This window comes from Carassius gibelio, chromosome B9 (genome assembly GCF_023724105.1).
Source record: "Carassius gibelio isolate Cgi1373 ecotype wild population from Czech Republic chromosome B9, carGib1.2-hapl.c, whole genome shotgun sequence".
Lineage (NCBI taxonomy): Eukaryota > Metazoa > Chordata > Actinopteri > Cypriniformes > Cyprinidae > Carassius > Carassius gibelio.
In genome coordinates this window covers 11,804,789-11,827,600 of record NC_068404.1, presented here as the reverse complement: position 1 = coordinate 11,827,600, position 22,812 = coordinate 11,804,789, and the positions used below count along the sequence as shown (strand labels likewise).

Here is a 22,812-nt window from a genome sequence, read left to right as displayed (position 1 = left end):
ATCTTCTGAAGGCACCACGGCAGATTCTGTCCTTATTATTAAAAAAATAAAATCCACAAAGGAGGAGATGAATTCATCTAGTTTATTTCAAATCATTTTGCCATTTCACCCTGTGTTCATAACACCTTTAAATATTTTCCAGGACATTTCCTACATGCATAATAAATAGACAAACATTCTGCAGAAAATACAAAGGGTGTAGTCTCATATTTCATAGTTTTTTACACTTCTGGACAGAATTACATTCATAGGAAAAGTTTTTTCAAGGTAGAATATGAAGTGCTAAAAAGTTTCATTTTTTGTGGTGGAGAAAAAACAGTTCAGTGTCCCTGTGCAACACAAAATATACACACACACACACACACACACACACACAAATCATTTGGGGGATGTGAAGAATTTCTTTTTCCCTGAATCATTTTTTGGTTTGCTTCTAGAAAGAAAAATAATGGTTATGAAAATCCGCAATACGAACATGCTCCAGACCAATAAAACAAGGGATAGTAGCTTACGGGTTATTGAAAGTGCCACCGAAGTGCTTGATCCGACCCTTTATTGAGCCACCGGATGTAGTTTTAGAGTATTTACTCAACTCAGGAGAGGTCAGAGGTTTGAATATCTTATCTGTTCCCACAAATTAAAAAAAAAAAAAAACATTTTAAAACATAGACTTAGGCAAAATATAGACTACAAACTGAAAAATACAACAACATTTAAGATTTTAAAATTATTTTAGACAATAAAAATGGAATTAAAATAAAAGAAAATAATAATTAAGTGAGCAATGGAACTTTAACCAGCCAGTTTATATGTTAACTTTAAAGACCTGTTCACAACAACAAGGATGACAACTATAACAACCATAATTTAGTTAAAGAATTCTGTATATGTTAAAGAATAGCAGCTATGACTGATAATGGGACAACATTTTTTTATATTGTTAAAATCACTTTCACAACCCTTGAACAACTGATAAATCAAATTGTCAATCAAAATCCATCCTGCTTTAAAGAGCTTGAGCATTAACGTGGCAGACGACAGAACTGCAGTTCATGCTTATAGTAAGATGAACGTTATTTTGTGCTGGTGTGGATAATCATTTAGTTATGGTTATAATTGTCGTTCTTGTTGTGAATGGGCCTAAACACATGGTGGAAATCATTGTACCTCTGCTAGTGCTTGGGCGGACACCGATGACATTGGAATCCACCACAGGAAGTACAGTATCCCCTTTCTCAGCTAGAAGGCCTTCCCAGAAATCTGAGGGGAAGGACAAAAACCGAGCTACTACCTGTTGCAAAGTAAGAAGAGGTTTATTTCTTAAAACAAAGCTAAATACACAAGCAATGAATCACGGTTGGATTTTCTTTCTACTTACTTTGGGCTGGGTGTTCGTGTCTCTCATAATTGTCATGGGAGAAGGTTCTAACAACCCGTGACCAATGACAGTGGGCCCAAACACTCTGGATAAGTTATTCAGATCCATCTGACACGTCGGACTCTGCATTACTCTGAGAAAGAACGTAAATGTGGTTGCAACATGTTTAAACAAAGTCAGAGTTGCAGAAATGTCTAAATCGGAGCAATTTACCTCTGCAAATGCAGAATCAGGAAGGCCAGGGTGTCTTTGTTCGGCTGCGGCAACTCTTTGATAGTCTTTATTAATGTTTCTACACTCTTGTCTTCATCAGCCATCTCTGCGAGTGAAAAAAAAAAAAAAAGACGACTTTTGTTAGACCTAGCCACAGTATCAGATTCAATTACGCTCCATTGCCAGAGCAATAGATCAGGTGAATTATCACTTTATCAACTTTTGTAACTTTAAGGATATCAGGTTTCATGGAGCAAGTACATAAACACCTGTAGCAGCGTTTGCATTATGAAGGACTTTCTCTCATTTGCATGCTACAGCCATTCTTGGCCAAGGAAATTAGACAATATGCACTCCCCATGACATCCAATCCAATTTATAATTTAAAAAGGGAGGTACTTTACCCTGGAGTCATCCTGAATCTATGAGAAAAAAAAAAAAAAAAAAAAACTCCATAATAATAGCAGAAGCACCCTGACTGCTCCTAAATCTGCCACTTAGCCTTCATTCAGCAGTGGCGAATGAAATTAAAATGCTGAAAAAGACAAGCGCTGGTTTGGGAGATAACGTTCGACATTGATTGTTTCCGAGTCATCAGGGACTTGTCAACTGTGTCACAAGTAATGGGAAACAACCATCCGCCCTAAATGAATGAGAGTACCATACGTCCTCCTGCCTCTGGCATACACAAGCACCAGACGCTTGTTATAGAATCCACCCTCCGCAAAATTGTCACCATTTTGGATAATCTAGTCAGACTCCTCGAAGAATATAACATTTTGAAAGTTGAATTGGGACTATTAAATGTCAGGACAAGATGGGTCTCTTGATAGATTTGATGAAGTTTTAAGTAGTAAGAACAAGGCTTTCAGGACAGACAGCTTTCAAAAATCAACTCACTGACTTTCTAATAAATGCTAGGTTTTTTTTTTCTAGAATGACCAGAAAGCCCTTTAATAATACTTAACCATAAATTTTACCTCAAAGGCTTTTGTTTTAAAGTGAATTAATACAAGGATGCATTACACTGATCAAACATGGCAGTAAAGATATTTAGAATGTTACATAAGATCACCATTTCAAATGAATGCCATTCTTTGAACTTTCTCTTGATCAACGAATTCTGAAAACGTATTAAACTTCTCACAAAATGTTAAAACAGCACAACTGTTTTCAACCATAAGAACCGTTTCTTGAGCAGAGAATCAGCATATTAGAAATATTCCTGAAGTATCATGTGACACTAAAGACTGGAGTAATAACTTTTGAAAATTCAGCTTTGCCATAAAGGGAATAAATTACATTTGAAATATATTCAAATAGAAAACCATTATTTTAAATTGTGATAATATTGACCAATATTACTGATTTTACTGTATTTTGATAAACTAAAAGCAGCCCTGTTGAGCACTTAAAAAAATATTGTATATTTAAAATTAAAACCAAATCCTTCTCCATAATACCCACCAGAAGCTTCCATAAATGCTCTGTGAAGCTTAAATGTTATGAGAGGCTCCTTGAGCTTCCTCAGGAAGTCTTTGAGGAGTCCACAGACAGCATGAACCTCTTCTACTTTGTGGAGCATCAGCGAGCCTTTCCCAGAAATATATTTCTCCCTCAGCTCCTTTACCAGCCGCTCTCCTCCAGGCACTCTGTAAATACCCTTCTACACACCCCAGTCAGCCATACAACAAATGAGATACAGAGAACTTTCATAGATCAACTCTATACGACGTAAGTAGATGTTGTAATGTACTGCAATATGTTAGAAACGATTTGTTTCTTAAATCCAAATTAAGCTTAATTATACAGCGCTGTGTTTCAAGCAGTGTAATTATACTTCAGCTTGAGAAACTATCCCTGTGTTGGTGTATTATTGAGTAAAAACACCTCTTCAAGCCCTCTTCTCTCAATTTCATGAACACACTGAACAATCAGAGAGGGAATCCTTGGACGTGTGGAGGAGGCAAAGCTCTCTAAAGTCTCCTATAAGAGGGAAACAAACAGAAGCTTTGACCATGGCATCTCTACACAAGGATGTGTACGTACACTGTGCACTATGAAGGGTGAATACCTCATTGGGCTGGGTTGAACCATGAGCATTAGGACTGCATCTCTCCACACATAGTTGTTTACACTCAGGATGGCTCACCAATCGACAGTCTCTGCATTTTATGGCCAACTTCCCAAAGCGAATCCTCTTCCCACATGGCACACATGTCTCTGGACGAATCACCTAGAAAACATAATCCGCTGACCAGGAGTCACACAGGCCCCATTCAGACCAGTCTGCACCTATTATTTTTTTCTTTTTTTAAAGTTGAGATTTAATTTTTTAATAAACAGTTTTATTTTTATTTTTTCCTCTGACCCCTCTTAGAGTTAAAGCCTGTATTTCACTATGACCGTTTCATAAAAATGCACATTGAAATGTGCTACACAAACTGTTAAGGGATAGTTCACCCAAAAAGGAAAAGTCTGTCATTACTCACCCTCATATGGCTTCAAACCCATAAGAACTTTGTTCATCTTCAGATTGCAAAATCTGCTTTCTGACCCTGCATAGACAGCAATGTAACTAACATGTTCATGACCCAGAAGCGTAGTAAGGACATCATTAAAATAGTCCATCAGTCATTAACAGTAATTTTATGAAGCTACGAGAAAACTTTCTGTGCACAAATAAAACAAGACTTTATTCAACAATGCTTCCATTCCATGTCAGTGTCTGCCATAACACACATGTTGAATGCGTGTGTTATGGCAGACACAGGTTTGGAACAATATGAGGATGATTAATTAATGAATATTTTCATTTTTGGGTGAACCATCCCTTTAGGTCAGACAGCTTGTTAAAAATTAAAACTTTGACCACTTATTAACAATTGTAAACCAGAAGCCACATATTTGGCATAGTTTCCTTATATTGCACTTCATTATTTCATTTTCCACTATTACATACTGAAATAATTGCATAGTGCACATTCAATAGGCTGGGGAGGTTCTGAAACTGTTATACATTTATAGTAAATGCAACTATTTATGAATAATTACTTTTATATGATAAATTCAAGTTAAACAATATAATGTATTATATAACATGTTAAACAATATAATAAAATAGAATAGAATAATCCGTCATATTACATGGATCCTTTTCACAGACTGAAAGTTTTACTTTATATTTTTTATGTTTTCATATTTTTTTATTGTATTTTATATGCTTTTAGAACTTTATACTTTGTGTTATATCACCTTTAAGTAAAATAATATAGTTGCATCGATACTGAATTGCTACATTATATTTTTCAGCAGCTAGAAGGTAAAATGTATGTTTTGAAGGAATGCAATTCACAGCTTCACTTTTGGAGAATGAGATGCACACATGCAACTTTCATCTCTCTCTCTAGAATTAATTTAAATAAATAATATAATAAATGTACTCAAAAAAAAAAAAAAAAGAAAGTTTGTTGTGGTTTTCGTCCACAACTTTCAAGCTTACCCAACTAAGATAATTTTAGCTTCTGGGAATCCTGGGAATGTGAAAAATGTCTCTAATATTAAAATCATACTATATAAAAAAAATAAAAAATAAATAAAAAAAATCAACTAAATGTTTGTTTCCTGACTCATGAAACTGATGTTAAAACCAGATGTGAAAGCCTCACAATATGTTGAGAAGTACTACTGAACAGCCTCCTACTGTTTTTTGCTGGAAAACATGCTGCAAAGTCTTATCCACGGTGGGCGTGAGGTCCTGAGGGACGGCTGGCTCCGGGACGCTCACCTCCATTTCAACAACTGTTTCAGCCTCTGTGACTTCACTGTGTGCCCACACAGACGTTTGTTCTGCACGAAGGACTCTGGTTAGTTTCAGAAGGTTAGAATGTGTCAGTGAAAGTGGCACCTTCTGAGTCTTATTTACCATCAACAGACGGAAAATTTTCATTTCTGAGAGCCCTGGACTGATATTCTGGAGTCTCCTGGGTTATGTCTATTACCATGTGAATCTGACCTCTAGTCTCTGGGGTAGTGACGGATGCCTTCACAATCGTCGTTTCGATTTCCTAAGCACATACACAGACAAACAAACACTTAAATCCAATTGAAGCCAATCATTCTCTCTGCCGAAATGGAAGACCCTTAGAGTAGCATAACAATTGGTTATCTAGCTCGTGTCCACGTTCCTGGACAAATGTAGTTTCTCAAGGTGCCAAATTGCTTTGCTTCTCTCTTAGTGATCAGTGCCAGCTGAGTGGGAGTGATACGAGTCCCATGGAGGGAGACAGACAGGACATGGCCCACTGCTTCTCATCCGAGCAGTGTGGCAGTGGGTGTGGGCGATTTGAGGGCAAGCAGTGACTGATGAACGAACGAGCTGATGAGAAACGACACCAGACTAACCTAAAGAGGGAATACAGTATAATCCCACTACTAATATGTAGAGTATGTATTCACAAGATATACCTCACGCTTTTTAACTGTGCGTTACAGTCCTCACTGATATCTCAGCTAGGGGAGAGGTTTCATTAAATGATAAGTGATATCTACAATTAATAAAGATTGAAAACACTATACTGACTGTAAAATTAATATGATGCATTAACTTAAAAGTTACAAATGATGCATGGTGGAATCAAATATCGAAGATTCAGATCATTTGGGTTTAAAATGTTTCACTTTTGGTGGTTTTGTTTGTACCGAAACGGTTAAAACAACTGAAATAAGAAAAGTAAAGAGTAGATTTAATAAACTTCTACCAACCTTCTCCAGAGGTCTAGCCCCCAGTAGATCTCCTGAACGCCCGCTTACTCTTCCTCGTTTTTGAATCGGAGGACCAACACTTGGGCCCATTGATGACCGCTAAAAACAAGCAGTGATAAAATGAGACACATTAAGGACAAAACTACAAAATATACTAGCACTTAACAACAGACATAATGTTGTGTCTTCTAGAACTTGAGAAATTTGAAAAAGGAATGGGAATATTTAGTGTGCTATAAATATATCATAATATAATATTTTATCTAATAATGTATAGCATACATTCAGAACTGATTAAAATGACACAAATGTACTCATTTAAACAGCATGATTGAATGATGTTAGAATTTTTCCTTTTTGCTACTTTAGACTAGATTTGGATTCCTAGCCTTTCCATTTATTCCATCGATTTCCACTTTTTTTAATGCATCACGGTTTACACACAAAAAAACATGAGGCATTACAATCGTCTTAAACACTGAAAATAAATAAGTAATGGCTTACTAAGTAATGGCAGTTGATAAATCAGCTCCGTCATAGCAGGAATAAATTATTTTTTTTAATATATTAAAATAGAAAACATTATTTTTAAATTTCAAAATATATTAACATTTCAACAATAGACACAATATGAAAGAAAAACAGTAATTATCTAGAAAACTGGCAGCACTTACTCTTCTCTCACGAGCTCTTGACTTGAGAGGCTTAACAAACGCGGTGTTGTCCAAGTCCTGGAAATCATACCAGCGAAATCATTTTCAGAAATCTTTTCAATGACTTTTATGCACATGGGTCTGACAATAATCCTACAGCATGAATAAAAATGATACTAAATATGATACTCCACCAAGTCATCATCCGTTCTGTCATAACTAATGTCAGAGTGTGACAGAAAGGAGGACTCATCAATCACTGATAACCTGATATAAAGACACAAGATGGAAAACGGCATTGGGAAAGGGGAAAAACTCCAAACTGAGAACTGTATCAAGTCCGTGCCGATCGCTGAGGTACCGTTTTCCTCTGTGCTGTGGGACACTGGCTCCTTTGTGACTGAAGCTGGTCAGCATTGACCTCTGCTCGTCATTGAGACAAGCATTTGACTTGCTGTCATGCACCAGTACGTCACATATCAACTGCATCTGCCGCTCCTGTCAAATGAATGAATGAGCGAAAAAGATACAATAAGTATCCTTAATAAACTCTCACAACAATGGGTAATAAATCACAGAGAACTTCTGTTTTATGAACTCTCTATGCACATTAACACATGAGTCATGACCACCCACAATCACATGGCCCTGTACTCAATGACGCCCTCCACCAAGTCTGTTAATCACATTGTGGCCAAACTGGCAACATTTTCCTTGTTGGCTTCTACATTTACATACAAATCTCAAGGTGCAGTAGCTAAACAGCCCATTTAATTCAAGAAAGAAAGAAAAATAGTATATAATAATAAAAAATTTATAATTATTAATAATAAGTGGTACAAACAAAAATCTAGCTTCTTTACATTACTGCACATGGGATAAGATTTTAATTTTAACCAGGCACTGGTAGTCGGCCTCAGCTTTGTAGCGTTTCTTGATCTCCACGTCCAGCTGGTTCCGAGCATGTTTGAGTTTGACCTCCAGCGCAGCTCGAGCCACATCAGATTTGACCAGGAGCTCCTTCTGTTTTTTCAGCTCCAGCTCTGCATGAAGCCATTTCTTCCGGGCAACTTCAAAGTTCCTCACCACCTCGATGAACTCTTGTAGATAAAAGACAACTGGTGAGATTTCAATATGGCAAAATATACACGCAGATCAAAGAACGACGGTCAAGACAAAACATGCTTTCTGAAAGCACAAGAGTAGTTTTTTTTTAAGATTCTAGCACAAAGATATGAAGCGGTTACAGTTCAACAATAAAAAGTGGGTAATCTGTGGTAATCAAATAACCATTTGCATGTTTTTTCTCAAAGTAAAAATGTAACAAAAAATAAAAAAGTATTTGTGTCTTTCAAAAGATCTGTTGAAACAATACCCTCAACACTTTACAGATGTCTAAATGATCCCTCATGTTACACTGAAATTGACTCAACTTACCTTTTCAACATCCATATAAAAATAAGAGTAATTTCAAATGAGTTTATTTTACCTTAAATGATTTTAAAATAGTCCTGCATTTGACTGAACATCCACCCATCAATACATATTATTAAAGCATCTGTTTTTATCAACGAGCGGGCATACAGGGGGTGATTGCTAGCTAGAATAGTAGCCTTATCAGTGATCAAATTGTACAAATATTTAGGGGGGATGGTGTGCTCAGTTTCTTTTTCAGTTGGGCAGGGTTTTGTGGTCCAGTAGCTAACTGTACATAATGATTACGAAATGTGTAATTTTTAAAAAGGTTTTTATTAAGTGAAAAAATTGCCTCATTAAATGAACTATTATTTATACTTTTTTTTTTTTTTTTTGCTTCTGGTGCCTGAAATGGAGGAATTTTGGTTAATATTTTGCTAAATATGTTTTTGAGCTGGTAGTGATGGCACCTTGTCTGGATTAGGAATGTCAAGGATAAATAATGATGACAATAAAACCGCCAGTAGGTGGCAGCAAGTCCACGTTTTAATAAATTATTTATTGAATCATTCAAATCAAACGATTCGTTCAAAACGGATGATTCAATTAGAAACCAAACCAAACAAGTTCATCTGAATGGACTGTTGAGTCACTGGCTCACTCGACTCGTTCATAAACGGATTCATTCAAGGAACGAAACACTGTTGCTGTTCACTGTTGTAAAAAATTAATGGCACATGTGCTGATATTCAGAAAAGTGCATTGCTTGCGCAATGAATATAAAAAACGTAAAATAAATCTGGATATGTTGCCATTTAAACTTCTTGCTCAGTGCAACATAAAAACCATGCTACAGCAAATAGAGAACAGTATGGCAAAACTCCACATATAGCCTACAATACATCTTACACTGCAACCACACAACAACATACAACATGGTGGAGAACCATTATGTTTAGAAAAAAAATTAAATATGAGGAAAATTACAAATAACAAGAGTTTTTGTTTTTGGAGCTCAGGGTCAGAGATGCAAATTTAAAAATAAATAACAGGTCCCATAATATCTTACCGAGCTCAGAGTTAGACGCTTCTTCGATAGCAAGCCTTTGCAAACACAGACTGAGGACTTCTCGTATAAACTGATCCCCCATGATCGAGTCGGCATGATCCGAGGATCCGCATCAAACTCAAACAAACCGCTTTAAATGCGTCACGTGAGTGTAAAGTCGCGGGTCACATGGATTGCAGGCTGTTCTGAAACTTGTGTTTGAAGGGAATATGGTACCAGAAGTCCATCAACAATCGAAACAAAGTTATTTAAGCAGAGGTAAGAGCGTTCAATTCACTGAATGTGTTTTAAAAATGTCATTACAACTGCCATAAGTAACGTTAGGCTATTTGGCTTGGCACCTGCTAATGCTTATGTATTGTTTATCTATTATTATTTTTAATACAGTTAATATCAGGGCTAGTTTCAGTACAGACTACATGATAATCTTGACTAGCCTAATTTACATGAATTAATGAATCAATGGCACTGTGGAAATGTTTATTTATTTATTTATTTTTATTCTTATTATTACTTTAGACAACCTTAGTCATTTCAGTTTGTTGTTGTTGCAGTTGATTCATATTTACTATATTATATGCCATGGATTTTGTTGTTGTTGTTGTTGTTGCAGTTGACTAAATTAAAATACTTAACTGTATTTTGATTTAGTCAACTGCAACAACGACAACAACAAAATCCATGGCATATAATAAAGTAAATATGAATCATCTTTGGTCTACATGCCAGTTAATAATACAAAATGAAAATACAGTAATTTTACAGATTTATTATTTTGTTATACATTATTTGGGATACATTTGAGGAGAAGAAAAAAAGAGTTGAGTTTGAAATAAGAGTAGATACTCTTATCTCACCCTAAAACCAAACCCGTTGTTCTGTCGATTTGTCTGACGGGGTAGGATAAAATGTCAGGACACCTGTCTCCAGTTTATTCAAGATTTCTCTCGGCCCTGCTCTGTTGTGGCCAGTAGAGGGCAGTCGAGGCATTCAGTGTTGAGCATCCAGGATTGTTGTACCTTCACCATATGGGGCTCTGTGTGAGTTTGCCAGTGATTAGGGTGGTGTTTGAGCAAAGCTTTGTTGTGTTTGCTTGACTCAACGCTGTTCACAAGAAAATAAGCTTCTCTGTGATATCATGCTCTGAGTTTCCACTGCAAATGCTCCATTACACAAATAATGGGTTCTGCTGCTACTGGAGTCACTTTAATTTAGCACCCAAAAATCTTATTACAGTCATTTTAACATGGCTGCTTTGAGCATAGGAGATCAAGAGCAGTGGTGTTTGGAGAGACCGAATTCAATTTTGTTGGAAAATAAAAGACTTGCAACACCAGGTCTTTCTCATTGTTGGATGTTTAACTGGCTTGCGAGTCCTTGGTCATTGCATGAGAAATATGAGAAATATTGCATTTGAATTTAGAGCTACCTTTAGTACTGTCATGGGTTTCAAATGTCGTCCTTTGCATAGCAATATGCTGCTCGGTCTTGATGGTAAACATTTTAGTTTAGCAGTGTTGCATTGGACTAGATCAATCTGTTTTCTTTTTCTTCTTCTCTAATATTTAATTTGTTTAAATTTGAATGATTGTATGATAAACCTGTGGCTCTAGTTCTAATCATTCTTAAAGCATAATTTTGCATGATCTGTACCATTATAGTTTTTTTTTTTTTTTTTCTTGTTGCATTGTATACATTTAGGGTTAATATTAAGGGGTTATGTAAAATAAAGGATCATATTTAAATTTCTGTGCCTTTAATTATTAAAATTTTCTACTAAAAGGGGCAAAGGCACCTCATATTGGCCTATGTTCACTCTTTGCCTTTGTAACCCACTGTTTGCATTGAGTTTAGAAATGGAGTTTTCCTCTCTAAATTAAAGCCCCTGCTTACATCGACATTGATAAAAATGTAATTGTGATTGCGTGTGCTGTGTGGAATGCAAAATCTGTTTTTCTCTGAGGCAGCTGGGATATTTGCATTGTTTAGAACCCACAAAATAATCAGTTTCTGATGGCAAATCCACATTTGCTTTAGCAAGCTAGTGTGGCGTTAATCTTGGGAAAACATGCATTTATAAAAGAACCTCATTTGTTTCATAAATAGACATGGCATGCAGTTCTTCTCTGATTAATATAATTATTTGACATCATTATATAAATTATAAGAAATCCTGAACATTTTTAAAACGTTACTTATTTTTGTGTGAATATTTTATTACAGATTAGTTTAATTAACGTTTAGTCATGAATGAATCACCCAAGAGTATCATTTATAAACCAAACTCTTTTAAATACACTTTATCCTTGTACTTTTTTCACTGAAAGATGTAAGATAAGTTATGTTAATTCGACTGGGACTCTGCAGCATTGAACAAATAGATTTAAGAAGCTCTGTACACAAGCATTAAAAAAGCAATTTATTGTCTGTTGCTTAATATTAATGTTTGCTTTACAGTGCATTGGCTCATTAGGAAACTTATTGCCTTTGGCTGAGTGTATACACAGCTCAGCAGATGAGATGCTAATCTGAGGACCAGAGATGAATGTGTTTGATACTAGTCCCTATTTAGTCAACACGGTTTTCCTGAACGAGCCATTTGTCTCTTTAAGTATTTACCCAAAACCCAGAGAAGCGTTCATTCTTAGGTCAAGTCTTGATTTGTTCATCCTTTTTATGTGAGATGAGATCTGCTGTCCGTGAATGTAAAAGTGAAGATGAAGGATGTGTGGTGCTTGGTGCTTGTATAAGCACAGACTGTCACATAAAAGCTGTTGGGACATTGTAGTCCTCCCCTAAGCTTGCAGGGTCAAATTTGATCTGCTTCATATCCTGAACCCAGTAATTCCTTCCTAACTGACCTGTGTAGTAAAAGTGAAAGCAACCGAAAGCAAAAGCCCAACACAATCAAATGAAAACAGTCTACATGTATTCAGATCCTGACTTGAGCTTTGACCTCTTTGTGCCAGAATGCAGTGATACATATTCGGAAGTGATCTCAGTAATGAGCTTTCAGCCTGTAGACTGTTCTTCAGTTCAGTGAATCCAAACTTTCAGTCTGGTACCCCTGACCACCTCGTCTCTCTCACCACAGCACTCATGATTCATTTAAACAAGTGTGACTTCAAGTCAAAAGCATACTAGAAATAAATATGAATGCAGAGCTGGGACTCTCCTGTGCTCTGTGGTACTGCTAACAGTCATGAGCAAACCAAAACAGAATACAATTATGCTGATCTCTTATGGTTTGATTATTAATTTAATAAAATATGTGTGTTTTCTTTTGTTTGTTTTCTTTGGCAAATAATACAAGGAAATAATTAATATTTTTTTTTAGCTATAACAGGACAAGACTGAATAAAAAAAATGCTACCTGCTAATGGCTTGCTAAATAAATAAATAAATAAATATTTATTCATGATTATTATTATTAGTAGTAGTAGCAACAGCAGAAATGGCAAATTAACAAGACAGAATCCCTTCTATATCCAATTAATTTATGTAATGTATATGTCTGTATATATTCATTTATTTGATGTTTTACTTCACACCTATGAACAAAATGTCAATGAAGTCACCCTTTTTTTCTGGTAAGAAATGAAAATAAAAGACCAAATACAGGTGCTTCCTTCTATAGTGGCTGTGTGCACTGCACTTAGCTGCTGACAAAACCCCAAATTATGCTCCTAGGGAAAGAAAAATATCAACCTCTGGAGACTCGGATATATAGAAACATTAATAAAGAAATAAATAACTAAATGCGCCGCATCCAAAGCTGTTACTGAAACTGTCAAAACAAAAAAGCCTCAAACTAATACACGTAGCTCAAGTCGCTAGTCTCATAATCATCTGTTGTTGTGAAATGATTCCCTGAATCTATTCTAATACCCATGTGAGCATTGATTTCTGCGCCAGGTACAGTACATCTGTGAAGTTCGTATGAGGTGAGCATGGAATAAACAAGGAATATTCATGCATGACTTCCCCAACTCCACCGGGACCCATTATCAGCACCGCTGATGCAGGAAATAGATTGAATGCTGAAAATAATACCCTTGAATAATTAATCAGATGGCTTTTAAATGTGCAGCAAACACACTCGCTTCTCTCTAGGGGAAACAGAACGTGTGATTTTACAAGTGCAAGTTTAAAAGCCGAACTGGGTTTACATCTGAAACAGCAGAGAAGCCGATAACTAGGTGGAGGAATTGGATTAAACCCATATTTGCCGTGGAAAGCCCTCACCGTCTATGTATGTTTGCTCTGTGCTTTGATAAGGCAGGAACAGGCTATGGGATCCAACCCACAGTGTAGAAAAGGTCAAAGTGGCGACCATCTTCCTTGATTGGGTTTGTTTTTCGGTAAGTGCTTTATTTGATCATGCTCTATCTCCATATCTTCTGATTGGTGTCGTTGGATGCACATAAGCAGAACTAAGCAAATATTGGATTTCCAAGTGCACTTGACCATTTGTGATCACTTATCAGTTTATGAGATGACTAATGTCTCTCTGGCTCTTTAGTCTTAGTAGGGCTTAGAGAGGATAACACCAGTGTGTTTTAAAAGTACGCGGAGGAGAAATGTCAACATTTAATAGTATAGCTGGTTTCAGACTGCCTTCCATTTCTTGCACATTTGGATTCATTTTATTGTGTCGGTTGTTTAAGAAATTACAAATGTCACTGGTTGACCTTTCGAGTGACATTCCAGTTTCAGGTAATATCAAAGCAACTAGTTGCATTCAATGAGGCAGAACTGCTGCTAGCTTTGCTTTGAAGAGGCAGATCGCTGTACAGTCTCTATAAACAGACTAGCACTAAGAGTGTAGAAATACATATATGTTTCCTCAGTCTCAGCTGGTGTTCTCAGGTTTTCGGTAAATTTGCTTGATAAAGAAAATTAGAAGCAGCTCTTGCTTTTTGTTTTGACACAATGTCTTAAAAATGTGCTGTAATACAGTTCTTCTTAAAGGGACGGTTCACAAAAGGTATGGAATAGTGAGAATTCGATAGTGACGCTATTGTTAAAGTAAAGCTATTTATAACTTTCTTTATTGAAAGAAAATATGATAAAACTGAAAAATATTTCAATTATGTCTCACTAAACATTAGAAAATCTTTAGTTGCCTTTTCTTCTATTCAGATAGATAATGAAAAGACCAACATTTAAAGTTGAACTTATCTAATTGTATATGCAGCTGTGGGCTTTACTGCAGATGAAAAGAGACAAGACGGATATGAATGATTTTAAAGCAAAGCTGTTCCAATACTAACAATCACTCTAATGTTTCCTAAAGGTAAAGTTTTAATTCTGGATCTGTTCTCAGGCTGTATAATGGCATTCTTGGCAGAGCACTGTATGTTTTAAGTTATTTGACAATGATGTGGTTCCAAATGCTTTGCCACCTGAACACAACAATCCCTTTTGCTACTGTTCACTTACACTGTCAAATGACTTTCAAGCATGAAATGGATTGGGCACATCTCACTGGAGATTTTATTTGACTTTTTTAAATATATTCTAGCCAACCTCGTCCTGTTGTTCCTCTGAGTTGCTTGTCCAGAGAGGAACCGTCTTGATAGCCTTAAACAACAAAGTAAGAGTGTGAATAGGGAGAGAAACTCCTGTATCAGATGAATGTAAATCTTGCCTGAATGGAGGACAGGTCTTTCAGTGCCACATTATTTGATTGAAGATGATGTCAGCCACCCATGCGGCATATATTGTTTTCATTTTGGAGTTACACAGAGTTCCCATGACTTTTGAAAATCCTTTGCACCACAGTTTTGACTCATCATTCTGTCAAGCAGTGACTGCAAAGGTGTCAAACAAAGACACACATTTTGGTACGTTTAATACAGAATACTGTACAATCAGCAGTTTATGCAGTATCTTCACAGGGTTGAAATTATGACAGAAAAGGTTGGAGGATAATATAAATCACATAATATACACTGTGACATTTGATCCAAAAGACTTGAAGTCAATTAAAGACATATTGACAATTTATTGAATTTGATGCAAAATACTAGAGCAGATGATTACACTATTATTCACACCTTTGTGGATTAAAAAAAAAAAACTTTTATTATTAATAATTTGATCAAAAATGACAGTAAAGGCATTTATAATGTTGCAAATGATTTCTGTGTCAAATAAATGCTGCTCTGTTAAACCTTCTATTCATCAAAGAATCCTGAAAACTGCTTAATGGTTACCACAGAAATATTAAGCAGCACAGCTGTTTTCAACCTCAAATCAGCATTGATTTCTGAGCATTCAGCAGTATTACTGTTACTGTATTTTTTATGCTGATGAACATTCAGCAGTATTACCGTTACTGTATTTATATCAAAGAAATGCAGCATTGGTAAACATGGAAGAATTTCCAAAAGATTTCAAGCTGTTACAAATCCCACTTATTTGAACAATAGTATACAGTATATTTGCATTCATTATTCATAAAAGCTTCTAAATTCAGATAATACATATCTGGTATTCAGCCAGTAGACTGAACGGTTCTTCTGCAATGTTTTACGTTTACATTTATTTATGTCTGTGCATGTCTAAGTGAAGTAATTTTGAAGTTAAGAGATGTCAAACGTTTGTTTTGAAGCGAGGACACAATAAGGAGACTGCATTTTTACACAAATCATAGTGTTTTTGTGTGCACATATTTTAGCAAATTGTAGAGTGAGATAATTCATTATTTCATTTTATTACTTTGTGCAATGAGCAAAACAGTAATAAACTACAGTAATAAATGACTGTAATAAACTCCAACAGTCGTCATCTCCTTTGTAGAATGATTTGCATTCTTGGGATGTTAAGCTGAAATTGCAGGAAAAGTACCTCTATGGTACATGCAGTCACATTCATAACTTATAAGGACTTTCTAAAAACAACAACGTATAGGCCAACTACCGTGGAGTTGGCTGACCACATAGTGCGTATTGGTGGGCCATTAATGTAAACACAGTGAGTTATTTATAAACTGAATGTACAGTACACTGACAGGAATAAAGATCAGATGTGTAACTTGTACCCAGATGGTGGAGGAGAGTACTTCACAGGCTTTGAGCTGCCTTTTTAGTAATGACAAAAGGAACCTTTCTGCAGCTTGCAGGAGTAAGGTTGTTTTATTGTTTGGTCTGAACCCTTTTTGATTCTACCACTCTCTCTCTCTGTCCTGCAGGTCTCTTTTTAAATGTTTGTATTTCGGTACATTTGCGTCATCAGTGCGAGTGCCACCCTGAGTCCTAGCAGCAGATGTTTACTGCTGTAGCCAGGGATCTCAGGAAGAGAAGGTGCTCACTTCACTTCACTTCACTCTAAATTTAGACATACACACAAAATTCAGCTTGCACGTGTCTTAAAGCACAGTCAACAATGAGAAATTATTCAGAATATGTGTTATATTTATTATATATAAGGGATAATGTACTTGCAGAAAATTATCACAAAACAAATCACAATGGTGATAAGGTGAGAAGCATAGGGGTCTTGTAACACCCTGAAGGGCTTTGTTGTGTGATAACAACAACAACCAACTTGATATGCAGTCTCCTACTTATTACATGGCTATTTGCCACATAAGTAAATAATTACACAAAATATTGATTTAATTTAGCGTATTTAGCTCATTAAACACAAAGCTTCTGCAAAGAAAAAGTTAGCAAGCAGCTTTGAGCCTATCTGAAGAAACAAGTTAATGGATGAACGTGTAAAGGGTAATGTACATTAATATCAATTATTACACCTCTTTTTTCCACATACATAATGACAGGCAAAAGGAATTTGTTACCTCGGCTTAATTTTCTTTTTTCTATACTTTCAGGAGGATTGGCTGTACCAAATTCTGAATGATATTATTTGTCATTTCAACTAAAGGCTCTTCATTTTTGTGTCGATCCTCAATCTAAAGCTTCATGGAGAGTAATCGAAGCTGACAAGGTCAAACCACATAGGCTCCAACATATTTTATTTGCTGGCACAGGAAATAAAAATGATAAATATAAATTTGGCCCAGCTGTGGCGAATTCTATTAGGATCTGGAAAAGGGTGGAATGTCTGATGGGAAGACATTTCACATTTTTAACCACACATCCTTATGGCTAGGGATGCACGATATTGGATTTTGGCCGATATTCGATATGCCAATATTTTCAAAATAATTTTGGCCGATACCGATATATATACAAATTTTTCGCCTGATATATTTAAACTTTAATTTTACTGAAGAGAAATCCATGTATCTCTTCTGTACTGATTCTACCATAAATGTATTATTTTACAGATCTAGACAGACATTCACACCTGAAAAACAGGTCTTGGTGCTGCTCAGGATGATGGCTCTTAAGATGTGTAATCATATTTGTAGTGTTGAAAGACTGTTATTTTACGCCTCCTCGCATCACTTGTGCTTTACAAATATTGCAAATAGCAACTTTGTTATCTGTTTGACAGATCTCGAAATGCCTCCACATAGCTGACATGTTGTAAGTTTGAGTTTTTGGCGCTCAAGCTACGTTCATGGTAGTCGCGCGCGCACACGCCCCCCTATCGGTTTGGCTCATCAGCAGAAATATTCATGTCGGCCGATGCCGATGATGGTCATTTTAAGCTTTTATCGGCTGATACCGATGTTGTGCCGATATTATCGTGCATCCCTACTAATGGCACAACTTTATGTGGAAATCGGCCATTTGTCCAGCCCTCTTGGTCTGCATTGGCCATAAACCCATGCGGTGACTTATAAGATAAAAGACATTTCAAGAACTAAGTTTTGTTTACCAGCATCATCATATTTTGTCTTTTTTCAGTTACGCTCTGCTCTCAAGGCCTCTGGAGTTCCCTGGGCATCCCTCATTTCCTCTCATCCTATGTGGGATTGGATCACACCACCCTCTGGTTGGCCATCTGTTTCTCTAATATATAGAAAATGATCACAGTGCAAAGCCTCTTTCTATTAAACCTATCTGGAATCAAGAATGAACAGATTTTGACTTCGACTGGGTGTGCATATGTGAATGTAGTGTGTTCATTTATCTTTATTGAGACTCTTTTGGCTCCATAAAAAAAGATTACAAAAAATAAATATAAATAATGACAGGCACACGAAACTGATTTGAGAATAATTTTTTTTCTTATAATCCATTGCAGTGTACAATTGTTCTTAAACTAAATTTGTTGTAGGCCCAGTACTACTACTGAAATCCTTCAGTTTAATTTTACAATAAATTTAGTGAGCAACTAAGGTGCAACATGGCACTGGGCGTGTTTGAATGAAACGAGAGAACAAGTGCATCGGCAGTAAAATATGAGAGACATGAAAAAGTGGCGACCTCAGATACCCGGATGCGTAATGTGTACCAATAGCAGATCACATGAATTGTATTCCAGAGCAGTTTTTGCTGTTTATTTACTAAGTGACTTCAAATAGACTCTGATCTGGATCTAAAGCTTTAGTGTGAACACACCAAAAACTGTAGTTTGTCTCCTCCTGCATTGTGATGGTTAGTCTGGAAGTGCAGCAGTGCTGTACTTAACTGAATCTGTTATTTTCCTCCATCCTTTGTGTTCTGGCCTATCACACGTTGGGGAATGCAGCAGTGTAGTGCTGTCAAAGGTAAAACATCATTTTGTCACTGAAGACTGACAAAGGCCTATTAATTAGTGGAGTTTCATTAATCCAGGCAGCTAATTACCCTAGGAGCATGATTTGTGAGCTTATCTGGCGAGATAAGGAGTTAAATATGATGATAGTTCTGCTTATCCCTGCTTTGGGTAATTGTAATTACTACAGTATAGTGTAAAAGGAACATTGGCAAATTGTCTCAGATTAAATAATCATTATCGTTCTCCAATGAACATGCAGCCTGGTCTCCTGGTTTATTATGAAAACAATGTAGCAATTTGGCATAAACCGAGACAGCAGATTATAGCTAGCAATTAAGTTTCGTTCTTTCAAGACAGCTTTTATTCGTAACTGGCATAATGTCATGGGCTGTCAACAGCGTGACAAGGGCTTCTTATGAATCTGACACAGGTATAAATGACTCTGTATCCTGGCTCTTTACCACGCTGGGTAAAAGCTCTAATTAAATGTCCTTGAATTCCTGCACTGATTCAAACATACAGGCTACATTATTCTTTCTCCTCTTTCTGTGGACTGTTATTCATGACTCTTGCTCTGATCTTTCAAATATTAGTACCATGCTGGCCTCATTAATTCCTTTCCATTATATGTATATTTTTGGATTTGATTTGATTGTATGCGAAGTAGAAAGTGGAAATTCATCTCAATGGATTGGCCACACTGCAGAATCCACTGCAATGAAGCTGGAGTTTGTCTAAGAATGAAAGCAGCAATTAGAATCAGCTTTGATTTTCTTTCAGGCTGCATGATGAAAGCTGGCACTTTTACACAATCATGTCTCAAAGCCATTTCTGAGGTCCGTGACCTGCTACTCATGTCACTGATGCAGTTACGGTAATGCAAAACAAATGTGAAGTGGCTATAAGGTAAACATATGCTTTTATGTTTTGCGTCATCTTTTCGTTCATGTTATTTTTAGCATTTTGTTGTAGTTTTGCCTGCAGTTCATTTGTGGGTCTATTTTATACTATTTTAAAAAAAAGTTGCACTTGCAAATAAATGTGGTGCAGCTCCCCAAAATATTGATATTATTATATATTGTAAAATTCAAACTAGGGATGCACGATAATATCGGCACAACATCGGTATCGGCCGATAAAAGCTTAAAATGACCATTATCGGTATCGGCCGATATGAATATTTCTGCCGATGAGCCAAACCGATATTCTCCAAGTGAAATAATTGACCTGTTTTTCAGATGTGAATGTCTGTCTACATTTGTAAAATAATAAATTTATGGTAGAATCAGTACAGAAGAGATACATGGATTTCTCTTCAGTAAAATTAAAGTTTAAATATATCAGTATATATTTGTAAATATATCAGTATATATTTGTATATATATCGATATCGGTATCGGCATCGGCCAAAATTATTTAGAAAATATCGGCATATCGAATATCGGCCAAAATCCAATATCGTGCATCCCTAATTCAAACCTCTCTATAAATGTAGAAACTCTCTCCAAAATATTATGACTCAGTGTTGATTTTAGACAAGTAGCCAATAGTGGGGGAAAAATCCTAATATTAACCACTTTCCTTTAAAATGAGCAGATGCTTACATTGTCTTGTATCGTGCGATACATATATTGGTGTTAACTTTAAAAAAAGAAAACAATTTTAGTGTTTTACTGACTAGGCCAGGTCTATAAACTTTTTGACCTTTGATATGCCTGGACCTACAGTTGCCATGTTTGGCAGTGTCCAAGTATTTTAAAAAGATAGACAAGGAAAAAATTGCTGCCTCGGCTTGTCCACCAGGTCTAGTCAGTGTTGTCAATCTTCCAGAGAAGATTGGGATCAATTCCACTATGTGTGCTATTCTGACTTCAGCACGGCTCCCATTAGATGTTTACTTCACCTCAAATCATAGAGGAGAGAAGTGCGCCCACAACCGTCAAAGGATTTAGCACCTGAGAGTAAGAAAGCTGCAGCATTCTGAAACAATCACAGTGGTGAAAATGGAAGCAGATTGTGCCTGCTGTGGTCTGATTGATTTGTCTGGGACGAGGGTAAAAGATAACTTCCTTCTGTGAAGATTTTAAAGATGAACCCTCTACTGGCACATTGTGAGGACGCACCTCCTCTATTCTACAGCTCAGTGCAGCTTGATTTTTATACTCAGTGTTACAGGTGCTTTTTTTAAATAATACTTTGGTTAAATGCATCTTAATATCTAGCATATACAATTATCTTCCAAATTCCCTTGCAAACCTCTTATAGCCAGTTCACAAATTGCATTCAGGTACATTTTACTGAAAATTAAAATGGATCTTGTTGGTTTTCCTAATAACTGAAAATCAGTCAGACAGGATTAGTTTTTATGTTATGTGTATGTAAATTCATTTTTACTTTAGATGTTATCTGCAATGTTAGGTCTAGGCAAAAGGTCTTTTTGGGCTGGATAAGCGATATATTTAAACCGTTAAATAGTTGGGTGTGTCTGCTACACACTGCCGAAATATAGCCTATTTCTATTTGCACGTAATCATTTGGGAATTATTTAACATCGTATCAGAAATTGATCTGAATATACAATGAATAATACAATAGCTTCTGTTACTATATTGCTCTATACTGAAATGAATAGCTCAATTTACCATGTTGAAATAAAGCTTCATGTCCTTACTGTATGTAGTCAGTTATTTCTCTGAATAAATTATGATGTGTATGTTTTTAATGTCCTGACAGAGCAACCTCTATTTCAGACTCTCCAAGATCACGCAAATATGTTTGCTAGCATTACCATTTCCATGTAAAATGTTGCATGCTAAATGGATGATCAACTGAACCAAAGTTTAAACCATTACCTGCTTTAAAATGAACGCGTGTCTGTCTGTTTATCATGTTCACGATGTCGCTACCATAATGAATGTAGCTTTTTAATAAGTAGGGGAAATTCCCAAAATTAAAAAAAAAAAATAACTGTTTACATTCCTAGGGTTGTTTGCATTGTAAGAATGTACATAGATATTTCAGATTTAAAAACGCTGGCTTGTTAGGTGATATTTTTTTTGTTCAATTAATTCAATGGAACATATGGACATATTTACCAGTATAGTGGCGCGGCAGCTTTCATCACGTTATGAGCAATAGTTTAATAGTTCAATAGTTTAAATTTATATTAAATCCAATTAGTTTAACTTTAGTTTAACTTTTAGAATGCTTTTTATATCAATAAAAAGTACAACTTAAGTAAATTTCTACAGTTTAGATGCCTTTTATTAAATTAAGATTAGATTGTCTGCAAGTGCAGTTAGTATATAATATATATATGCATCTATTTAAATAAATAGAGCACTTTGTTCTCATGAAGGTATGTCTCTGGCTTTATATATTATTCTAAATTATTTTTTTATATAGGGCCTAATCATTAAAATTCAATAACTTACCTCTGAAGTGGCATTTATTTTTCTAGTAACGTGAACCAGAGAAATTCCAACAGTATAATAGCAGCAGAAACCACCATCTTGACTCTTTTAATTTCTGTCACAAAAATTTCTATCCAAGTCTGATTTCATGTTGGTATAGAACATACTTTTATTTATTTAAATGTTTATTTATTTATTTATTTGATGCACCCTATGCGTTTTAAAGAAATATTAGACTTTTCAACACCACTTATCTCTTAAGTTGTTGTTGCAGTTTGTTGCCACTTG

At 35.8% G+C, this 22,812-nt stretch overlaps 2 protein-coding genes across 2 annotated transcripts in view; one reads left to right on the top strand and one right to left on the bottom strand.

Annotated features, from left to right (window-relative positions):
* Window positions 1-68: 68 nt before the first annotated feature.
* Window positions 69-9,634, bottom strand: si:ch1073-416j23.1 (rac GTPase-activating protein 1). The gene is made up of 16 exons (XM_052565075.1): window positions 9,494-9,634; window positions 7,906-8,108; window positions 7,370-7,506; window positions 7,203-7,275; window positions 7,030-7,086; window positions 6,356-6,454; window positions 5,517-5,658; window positions 5,295-5,440; window positions 3,666-3,827; window positions 3,482-3,577; window positions 3,059-3,257; window positions 1,592-1,697; window positions 1,379-1,511; window positions 1,168-1,291; window positions 513-624; window positions 69-433 (listed from the first exon to the last, which is right to left on the bottom strand). Exons 1-16 carry the CDS (start codon window positions 9,573-9,575, stop codon window positions 379-381), a joined length of 1,926 nt encoding a protein of 641 aa, XP_052421035.1. The 5' UTR covers window positions 9,576-9,634; the 3' UTR covers window positions 69-378.
* Window positions 9,635-9,653: 19 nt separating this feature from the next.
* The window catches only part of asic4a (acid-sensing (proton-gated) ion channel family member 4a), a 212,785-nt gene continuing 199,626 nt past the window's right edge, over window positions 9,654-22,812 (top strand). The window contains exon 1 of the mRNA XM_052565077.1: window positions 9,654-9,751. The gene's annotated coding sequence lies outside the window, so the exon portion shown is untranslated. The remainder of the gene's footprint in view (window positions 9,752-22,812) is intronic.